General features: G+C 33.9%; 1 protein-coding gene and 1 long non-coding RNA gene across 2 annotated transcripts; both read right to left on the reverse strand.

Moving 5' to 3' along the window:
* Positions 1–3,075: 3,075 nt before the first annotated feature.
* Positions 3,076–3,658, reverse strand: LOC131045557 (uncharacterized). Its single transcript, XR_009105823.2, has 3 exons — positions 3,585–3,658; positions 3,278–3,350; positions 3,076–3,147 (listed from the first exon to the last, which is right to left on the reverse strand). It is a non-coding gene; the product is annotated as an uncharacterized LOC131045557 (long non-coding RNA).
* Positions 3,659–6,684: 3,026 nt separating this feature from the next.
* Positions 6,685–9,006, reverse strand: LOC131045541 (disease resistance protein RUN1-like). The gene has a single exon (XM_059212723.1). It carries the CDS (start codon positions 9,004–9,006, stop codon positions 6,685–6,687), a length of 2,322 nt encoding a protein of 773 aa, XP_059068706.1.
* Between the last annotated feature and the right edge of the window lie 2,522 nt (positions 9,007–11,528).

Consider the following 11,528-nt stretch of genomic DNA (forward strand, 5'->3'; position numbering starts at 1 on the left):
TGAGTCCATTTTGACTCCAGTATCTCTATTGAAAGATGTCCCATGATGTTTTATAACATGTGCCTAAGTTGGTCGACATAAGTAACTCCCTCATAGAACACATTCTTATACATCATAGATGCACTTATATTTCCAATGTTGGAGGCCCAACTTTCAAAGGCCATTAGATTTGATTTAGGAAGCCCATTAAGTCCCATTTCTCTTAATTGTAGATCTAGAAGAGGTCCACATCATTGTAATCTATTTGTCCCAATTAAAGCCCATTTCAATATTTTTGGGGCCAAAATCAACATCTAGAACCCTAAAATTTGGACTTTTTAATTCTATAACTTAAAATTTGTATTATTTTTTCTTAACAGTAGGATTAGGATTGATACTCATTTCCTAACATTCTCCCACTTATTGAACAACTTGCAAAAGCAAAGGGAATACCAACACTAGGAATTATTTGCCAAGGGCTAAGAGGTCCATAGACTTATTGCACCACTTGAACTTCTCTATGTTGACTTTCTTTCTCAATGCATCTATGACATTATACAAAGTTTCAACTTTCTTCATCATCATCTTCCCATCCTGTACCATGTCAGAAACAAAAAGGTAAAAAACTTTTTTGAGCTTTGTCCTTGCATGAAAGGTTGGGGTCTTTGGCAAACATATGGTAATCTAATGGTCACAAAGAAGTTTGATGGCTTCTTGACTTAGCCCCAATTTGAACACAATATTTTAGACCAAATGACCTACTTACAAATATTATTAGTTGTCAGACATCGAACCTTTGTAGTGGACAAAGTGACCATAGTCTACTACTTACTCAGCCAACTAATAAAACCACCAAATAAATTAAACACATCCATTGGTGAAATTTTTGCTATCAACATCTCCTATCCAATCTAAATCCATGAACCCACGAATATCCTTTGAGTGTTGGCTTCTTGTCTAGAATCAACTTGATAGAAAATAAAGTACTTGAAGGTACTCACAAATATTTGAAGACCCTCTTAACTACATCCAAACGATGTCATCAAAGATAAGTCATAAAACAACTCAAGAATCCTAGTACTTGGGTGATGTCTAGTATATTATAGACCATAGCATACATAAAACTCGCAACTAAACTAGCATAAGGAACACAAGCTATGGTCTCCATCTTTGTGGTTTTCATTGAACACCACTCAACTATACTCAATGGACTATTGTTTGCCATGTTGAAATCTTGTAGTATTGAGATCACATACTTACTTTGTCGCAACCAAAGCCTTTTGTCCATTCTATCTCTTCTAATCTTTATACCCAATATATACTCAGAAACTCCCAAATCCTTTTCAAATTGTAATGAAATTTGAGACTTAAAATCACAATTCATGTCCTTGATGTTATAAAAAAACAACATATTATCTACACATAATGTGATAACTAGAAATCAATTGCCATCCATTTTATAAGAAACACATTAGTCTAATTTTGATCTAAAAAATCCAAAGCCAGCATAAACGAATCAAATTTTCAGTATCACATTCTAGAAGACTGTTTGAAACCATTCAAAGATTTTTCAGTTTACAAAAAAAGGGCTCCTTTGCCCTTGACAATATAATGCTTTAATTGTATCACGCAGATCTCTTCCTCCAAATCAGCATGTAAAAATGTTATCTTTACATCTATCTGCTATATCTCTAAATCAAATGATAATGCTACAACTGATAAGAACCTAATAGATGCCAAGAGAATAATCTTTTGACTGAAGTTCAATTCCTCGGAGTAAAAAAAACGCTAAAAATTTGTTTAGGCTTCACCCAACCCTACCCTCGAGTGAATGACCTATCCAATAACTACTGTGTAAAAAATGTATATCTAGACAACACTTCTATTTAGGGACAGTTGTTCATAAGAACTTCTGGAGCAACATTTGCACACATACATTCGTTGTTGACTGCCTTACATATACATTTTTTGTTGACTGCCTGTCCAAAAACTGAACAAATGCAATAGAGACCCTAGTCTATCGAAAGACCAAGCTGGGGATTTTTGAGGCATTTTCTTCATTTGAATTCACTCCTTTGATAGTCTTTCGAAAGTTGGAACAAGGTGAGAAATCAAAGGAATTTGGTTCATTTAATTTTGGATGCAAATTCACACCAATAAACTAACTGGGATACATGGTGAGACCCTCTCTTGCATTTGATTTTATTCTAGCCTCTAAAGGCCTAAGAAGAGCCCAGTCAAAAAGAGCTCGGGACAACTACTTGTAAATGCAAATCCACCTGTAAAAATCAAAATCGTACTTTTATGGGATAGACCATAAAATCAAATTCACACGGAAATACCACACTAGGGTTTTTGATGATTGACTACTTTCATCTGATTTACTTTGTATATGGGTTTACTAATAATCTACTTTACATATAATATATATAGGGTCCAAAAAGAAAGAAGCCACAAGAAATTTGAGTTGAACTACATGCCCCTGCATCAAGAGCTAAAATCTGATCTAGGACAATCCAATCAGTCTTATTGGTTTACCTGATAAACATTACTGCCTAAGAGTTCTTTCAGCCTCTTTTCGCTCTCTGCAATACTCACCTCTAAAGCCATTCTCTTACGAACACATTCTTCCATTGCCTGTCCACAATACCAAATTACATCAAATTATATTGATGCTCTCCCCAAAATGACCAAACAGGTCAATGGGACGGCAAAAGTTTATCTAGCTTACCTTCTTGTAAATTTGATCTAGAGCAGCAGACATAAAATCTGGATGTTCTTCAAGCTTTTTGGCTTGGTCTTCTCTAATCGCCTTTTGAAAAAAAACCCAAAAAACCAGTTCATAGTGATTCAGATTGTCATTGAATACACTTCCACAAGATTAATATGAATGAAAATAAATTACCTGCCAGATGTCTAGAAGTCCTCCATAACGGTCATCAACAGTGAGTTGACATCAGAAAGCTTCTGGGCACCGAAAGGAGGCGATTCACTACTCCCTGCCTGAAACTTAACAGTAATAACAACATAATTATGTTATATAAACATCATAAACAACTCTACTCCATGAAATAAGAAATGGGAATTGTGTTTTATCTTGTGGCCTTTTTCTTGTTATAACTACTACTCTGTAGTGATATTGGTATGGGCTTTTAGTTTCTCTCATGCCTGTGAGGCACAAAGTTTTGGACCACGAAAGTTACCCAAATGAATAGAAATTCAACTTGAATAGTAATTGGGGCTCAAAAGATGAGAGCTGAGAAGAAAATATTTTAAAATAGAAAGTATTGTAAAATACCAAAATCAAATCATCACGTGTGCTAACTGCTAGTTTGATGCCAGGGGTGTCTCCATGTTCAATACTCCTGCAACTGCACAAACCAAAAAACATGCTTCCTGCCTTTTAGCTTCTTATTTTGAGAAAATACAAAACCACTACAAACACCACTTCATATAGTAGTTCCTATTGACCGAAAAAGCACTACAACAGCAAGGAAACAAATAAATCAAACTAGCTAAAAATTATTAGTGTTATTTTATTTTTAGTTTTTGAATTTCAGCATTGTCATGGCACTGAATTTAGGGGTTTTCGAAGGAAGCTTCACCTGGATCTTGTCCGTGGCCTCTGCACTTTTCCTACATAACACCATTAAACATATAATTGCCACTGTTACACGTCGCCTTTGGCCATTTATCAAACCACAAGTGAGATGAGTCACTACTTCTCTATAGAAGTACATGGCCTTCTCATTGAGGTAACGAGGTCTTAATTGATAAGTGAATATGCATTCACACAACTGACCTGATCGCCAACTGTCCTAACAACTGATTATTTGTATCTATATCATGCACCAGCTCCCGCAATGCCATACATTTCAAAACAGATATGTCAGACTAGGTTCTTGTGCCTTCTCTTGCCTCGTACCACTAAACAGGTCTCTAACAATCTACAACAAAAAAAATGGAACCCATTAATCACGAAATGGAAAAAATAATTTGATCAATATCTTACATAAAAAAGCCTCAGCTTAACATAAATAATTTGATCAATATCTTACATAAATAATTTAATTCTTCTTTCATTCTTGTTTCAAAGGGTTTTTTTCTCAGACTTAAATATGGAATGCCTGGTTGCATTCCTCCTTTTCTACTAGAAGGAATTTTGATGCATCTTTTTTATGGACTCTATTAAAAACTATTATCTGTTAAAAAAAAAAAGCCTCAGCGTAACCCTTTCAACTTTGGAATAGAATACAAATTTTTAGGAAAATTAAATAATAATCGATCGATTAGAGCATTGAATAATCACTAGTTAAAATAGAACCCCTCCACTATATTTCCAAGTAGGAACTAACAAGATATTTTACATGCTTGCATCAAGAATTTGATAGATAGGGAAAAAATAAAAAATAAAAATTACATGTTAGACCATGCAATAGTCTTCATAAACCGAGGTAAAAAGTCGTTAATTAAATAGAGGTAAAAAGCCATTAATTATGTTGTAAAAAATGATCGAGCTAACAAACACATTCTACCATAAATTGAAAGCAAAAAGTAACATCACAAAATTATTAGTTATTTAGTAGGTCACTTTCTTGGTGTTCAAAAGCTTATAAGGGAGCCAAGTCTAACTTCACTCTCACTCCAACCCTATAGGTTGGGACTTTTTAATCTCTTCTATCTTGCTTTTAGATTTATTGACCTTATTGAAGTGACTTGTGAATCCAATCATGCCTCCTTTTAGCTCATACGAATCCAATTATGCAGCAACATGCAACCACATGTAAGACAGCCAACTCCATAGTTATGTAAATAATAAATCGTCCTCACATGCATGGCATCCCACTAAAGAAATTTTATCATCACATTCTAGATTTGCACTCACCCGTTGGATTTTCTCAAAATTTTCTAATGACTATTCAACAAACCCAATTTCACTTTTACTACAATCATTATAGACCATGAGACCATACCTATTTGAGGTACATTGTCAAAAAAAATTAAAAAAATCGTTGTGTGTTCTTTGACATTTTTTGGTATTAAAGAGAATTAGTAGCCCAATGATTTAGACAACACCACTTGGAGGCAATAATCTTGTAGGGATGGTTCTCAGAGTTAAGACAAACCCTATAAAATCTAGTTGTTCTTAAGATCTCTCACACTAAGAACAACATTTGAAGTGGCTTTCATACATATGACCATTGTTTTTATCTTTCAACAACTCAATTGTTCATTTTATACCCAAGGACCTAAAAATTTGGGGTAAATTCTTGAGAAAGTGTAGATCATCTTGAGCTAGTGGGGGGTAGCTTAAATAGAGTAAATGTGGGTGGGCTAAGTAGTTACTTAATATGGTTATCGATGATCTTATCTCAATATACCCCATGGCAAAATATAGGGTGGCCCATGCATTACCATAAATGTGACCCCTATCTCCAAGTGCCCTATGGCCATTGTAAGGAAGCCCTTGTCTTGTGTGAATTGAATATGGGTAGATGGTGCAAAACTCCACAATGTCCAACATTAGACACAAACTTGATGGGTTACATTGTTCGACATTTTAAATACATATCTACAAGGGCATTTGCAACTAGAACATTTGACAAGAAAACTCTATCAATTATACTTGGATTAATTTTGATGCCTTTATTAACATTAGTAAGGCTTAGACTCATTTGCAAGCCTTTTTTGGGATCATATATCAAGAAACATCATATACAAACTACTTAAATGAAATTTTATATATTATGAATAAAGTAGATTATCATCACATTTTTTATTTTTCATATTATGTTATGATAACAATGAGCTTATTGTCCCTAATTCAAGGGTAGTTAAAAGGTGCTCTAACAAAAGAATCTTAAACATAAACTTTAATAAAATAATTTTTTTATTCACTAAAACAAACAAATTAGTTCCAACCACGCATAGCACATGTTATTTCTTGCATGCCACAAAAGTAAATAATCCACAAAATGATTTAATATCTTAAAGGTAGATTTACATCGCAATGGTCACTTAGATATTAAATAGAAATTTATTTGATAAAAATGGATACGAGTTTGATGAACAAATCAATCAAGAGGCAATTGGGTGAGTAGTGTCAAAAGCTACTTTTACTAGTGGATTACAATCACATAGCTTCTTATACTTCTAGGTACGAAAGTGTTAAATACTCAGAGTTGATTAATATTTTCTAAGCTTAATATGTTGCTTAATGTATGTTGTCACACTAAGAATGATATTTTCTAGGCTTAATGTGTTGCTTCATGTATGTCACACTAAGAATACACTTCTAAACTTAGAAGTGTTAAACACTCAAAATTGACTAACATCCTTTATATTTAATTCATTGCTTAATGTATGTGATTTAAAACTGACCATTCAGAACATCTATAAAGTTTGTGTTTAAGTTAAAAAAACTGAATGCAATTGAAAAGCAGATACATTACTCTCACGTATTCCCTTTGATAGAAATAAATGCGTGAAATTCCAAAAAGAAAAAGTATGTATTAATTCTCCTACTCTAAAGAAGTAACATGACACTACTAAAGGATAGGTCACGCACCTCACCTTCAATCTCTCTTCCCACCACTGCCACCAAGAATAAGACTCGTCTCATTGACTGTGGGCATTTCTTCACAATGGTATCAGGCAGTTAATAATATTATCTTCACCATGACAGTGCATTTCTTCACAATGGTATCAGGCAGCTTCTTTTGCTTCTATTCCCTCCTGAAATATTTGGAGGTGCGGTAGATTGTCAATGGTATCATGGAGGATGTTTAATTTTGTATGACATAAATATAAATGCCGCAGCTGTGATAAATTGTCAATAGTTTCAGGGAGATCACTTAGATTTGTACACCAATTTAAGTCTAAATACTGCAGCTGCGATAGTTTGCCTATAGATTTAGGAAGAAAATATAAATATTGACAATTACTCAAGTCTAAATGTTGCAGTTGTGGTAGGTTGCCAATAGTATAAGGGAGATCATTTAAGTTTTGACATCCTTTCAGTTCTAAACACTGCAGCTGTGACAGTTTGTCAATGGTACAAGGGAGCTTATTTAATTTTGTACACCATCTTAAATATAAATGCTGCAGATGTGACAGGTTACCAATGGTATTAGGGAGCTTATTTAATTTTGTACCCCCTAAATCTAAACATTGCAGCTTTGACAGCTTGCCAATGGTACAAGGGAGGTTATTTAATTTCTTACAGCAATTTAAATTTAAATACTGCAGCTGTGACAGATTGCCAATGGTGTCAGGGAGGTTATTTAAACATTCACAGGCACTCAAGTCTAAATACTGCAGTTGTGATAGGTTGCCAATACTATGAGGGAGATCACTTAATTTTTGACACCAACTCAAGTCTAAATAATGCAACTGTGACAGTTTGCCAATAGTGTGAGGAAGCTTATTTAATTTAAGCCCTCCTAAATCTAAATGCTGCAGCTGTGACAGGTTGCCAATGGTATGAGGGAGCTTATTTAATTCTGTACACCATGATAAATCCAAACGCTGCAGCTGTGACAGGTTGCCGATGGTACAAGGGACCTTATTTAAATTTCTGCAGTTTCTCAACTCTAAATGCTGTAACTGTAACAAGTTGCCAAGAATATTAAAAAGTAAATATTGGAAACTGGGAATATCACCGTCTACTTGCATTATCCTCAGATCCCAAATGTTATCCACAAGACTGAAGTGAAATGCCCCCTGTATCGCAAAGAACCAAACGTTACGCACAAGACTGGACTGAAATGGCTTCTCACAATTTTGCAACCGTAACCATATCAAATTTGGAGGAAGTATGGCTGGCGTGATTCCGTCAAGGGTCAGATTCTTCAAGTGAAGAAATCGTAGACCAGGTCTGTACAATGTTTCAAGCCTTTGTGAATTACCTCCACTGAGTCGAAGGCGAGAGAAATTGTTGTTATTGGATTCTCCCCTGCTTAGATGAACTGCCTCCCATACTCGGGTACCCTCTCTTTCTTTTTCAGCAATGCTTCGCCCCATATCTCGCAAATGGTCATGCATATGAAACACACCTTTGTCGTCAATCCTTACAAGTAACTTCAGAGAAAGATTAGATATGGCTGTGTGTACCGACCTGTACATAGATTTCCAGAAAACAATAGGATACCTTTTGTGTTCTCCGATGAAGAAGCAAGCGATGTCTAGAAATATTTCTTTTTCTTCTTCACTAAGACCACTGTAACTGATTTTGAGTATTTCATAAATCTTTGGGTGGAGTGCAATGTTGTGGAAGGCTTCTGTCCAGCAATCTGGATCATTCTTCTTATCATACAACAAGGATCCAATGACTTCCAGTGATAGAGGATGCCCTTTACAAGCCTCCACTATTCTTTTGGAGAAAGCTTCGTAAGTTGGACTTGGAGATGCTCGAAGAAAAGAGTGCCAACTAAATAGCTGAAGACCTTCATTTGTCTGCAAGCCACTCATTTCGTGAATGCATTCAGGTGAGACCCCCGCAACATGGAGAATGTGCTTGTCTCTAGAAGTAATAACAACTCTGCTACCAGGTGCCAACCAATCCCCAAGCAAAGCCTCTGATTGCTCCCTACCATCCATGTCATCTAAAATCAGAAGCACACGTTTTCCACCCAAACGATCTCTGAACAAAGATATGCCTTTCTCAACACTCTGCACTTTTCCATCATAGTTGGTTAAATCTTTAAGGATTTGTTTCTGCAACTTTGTCAGGCACACGGAGTCTGCAACAGTGGTGCGGACATTAAAGACAAAGGAAGTAGCATCAAAATGAGCGTAAACCTGGTTGAACATGGCCTTAGCAAGTGTGGTCTTACCAATACCACCAATACCCAATATTCCAGATTTAACCAAACCTCCTTCTAAATTGAGTTTAAATTTCTGGATGAGATCCTCAGCGATCCTTTCCATTCCCACAGGGTGCTTGGCAACTTCTAATGACACTCTGTCCAATGTCTTAATCACGTCATTCACCACCCTCTTTACTAGTTGTGCTTCAAAGCTCCACATGGCAGATTAAATTAATATTCCCAAATGACCAATGCAGGTCGACAGAAAATGCAAGAGAGAGACTGTTTTGGCACCACAGACAAAAGGTAGCAAAGATTGAAAACATATTGGAAGAGAAAAGTTGGAAAAATAACAAAATATTCTATCTTATATGTTCCAGACGATTGTACATGTATTATTATATATACAAATTAATATTAAATACTAGCATATTTATTTTTAGAAGAATATAAAGATATATATTTGTTCATTATTTCACTTAGAAAATTATTATATTTTTATATTATTATTAATATTAAATTATTATTATATTATGATAGTGTAATTAGTATTAAGATATTACAATATTATTATATTTTTTATATTTTTATTTTTGATATTATAATATTAGATTGAGATAACTATGAAGTTAACTGATTGCAAGATGGAGATAGACATAAGTGATTGATCGCTAAGTGAGTGAGAGAAGAAAATATTTTTTTTGTATTGTTTTTGCATTTCATGCATTTAAGTGTCACAAACACATCAAATTAAATATTTCTTGTCTTTATTGAGAGACATGTTTGCATCCATTATGTGAGTGTGATGCCCCTCGGTGTAATAATTAACATTTAATAATTATTTAGGTATTAGTCACAATAAATTTATTAAAACATATATTATCAAAGGTATAGAGTTGTAATAGTTTAAATAACATTTATATTTTTCATCTTTATTTTAAATATTTTTAATGTGATAAAATGTTTCTAAATGATATATTCTTACATGAATTTGTTTCACAATATTATTATTCATTTTTAGATATTGGTTCTAGTTTGCAAATCTATCATTAATCATCTTGGTTTAGATATATTGAATTGTTGAATTTGTGATATTTCCATGTGATGCGGTATAGGAGATCAACAAAACCACATTGATAAGATTTGATCTAGTAAACTTAGACCATAACTCTTTGATCTAGATCACCATTCATGTATATTAGATGTTGAGCATGGGTTCAATTTCGGTCATGATGGAATGCCATGATTCAAAGATATGGGCACTAAATAAATCTATTGGGTGCTAAGGTGGTTGCCATTTTTATTTGGATTAGTTGTTCATGAGAATTCATTGTTAATGTTGATATCACATGGTGAAGACTACATCAATTAGTGGTTTGTGGATCGAAGATTTGATATTGGTATAAGACACATGTAGGGCGAAAGGAAAATGAGAGGCCTAATTCTAAAAGGTAAGATAATGTGAGTTTATTTCATTTTGAATAGCATTAAGAGTCATTGGAGATTTATATGGGTTGTTCATAAGAAGATGATTTTTTATTTAGAGTGATAATGGAAAACAAGACATTATTGAGATTTTTGTATATTTATCACATTGTATAAATGTGCAATTTTGTTTAAGTCTCAAAAATAAAAATGACTATGCTTCTTTTTTAATTCATGCTTGAATATGTGGAATGAGAATAGGAGGAAAAATGTAGCGATATGTCTTTAAAATTGGCCCCAATCAAACAAAGAACTTATAATAAGTTGGACCACAACCTATGATGATTTATTTGCAGCCAACCGACATTTTTCACAACCCATTCTATTGCTAGATATGTTTCACCCCATAGATGTTTGGCAAGAAGAAGGGAAAAAGAAGAAGACTAAGGAGCAATTATTTAAGGGTGAGAAAAATCCAACAAAGTATGTAGCTCAGCATATAAAAGAGAGTTAAAAGGTACTTGATGAACAAGTACTGAAGATGGAAGATTTTGTTGTTGATTTGAATAACTATCTATTTTCTATATTTTATCCAAGATCAAGAATGAATCTTCTCGAGTTCATACTTTAAGCTTTTAAATTTGGAGCCTAGCGACATCAAAGGATGATGAAATTTCTACCATCCCAAGTTAGAATCTCACTTTGAGATGGTGTCTTTTTTGAGAAGCATTTGTGGTGTTTTGGTCTTGTTTTCCTTTTTTAGTTATCTTTGTTTGTGCTAACAAAGTTGAAGAATACATGTATTGTGAAGATTGATTTTGGAGACAAGTTTAGGATTTGGTGTTGAGCTCAATATGGATTGTTGTTTAGTGAGCTTCTAATTTTATGATAAAGAATTATACCTTTTGTGGTCATTAGACAATGATGGATCTCTATTGTACCTGAAAGGAAGATAGGTAGTAGCAACTTCTAGGCACAGGTCTAAGAAGGAGAGGGTTGCAATTTTTTTTTGCAAATATTTAAACTATTATAGTTCAAATGCACATGCATAAAATGAATTTCATATTTAAACCATAAACCACAACACATAGATTATCATGGGAAAACCCTTTCCATGGGAAAATTCCCATACACCAAGGAGCATATCAATTATATTACCAGTAATAAAGAAAATACAATACAATATTAGAGACCATGATCTTGCAATTATCTTCACAGTGTAATACAAATTTGGCATAATTTTGGTAGCGTAACAACATCTTGAAAATCTCATCACAAAATACATAAATATTGCTCATATTTATAAACCTCTAAGAT

This window comes from Cryptomeria japonica, chromosome 10, assembly GCF_030272615.1.
Source record: "Cryptomeria japonica chromosome 10, Sugi_1.0, whole genome shotgun sequence".
In the NCBI taxonomy this organism is placed as follows: Eukaryota; Viridiplantae; Streptophyta; class Pinopsida; order Cupressales; family Cupressaceae; genus Cryptomeria; species Cryptomeria japonica.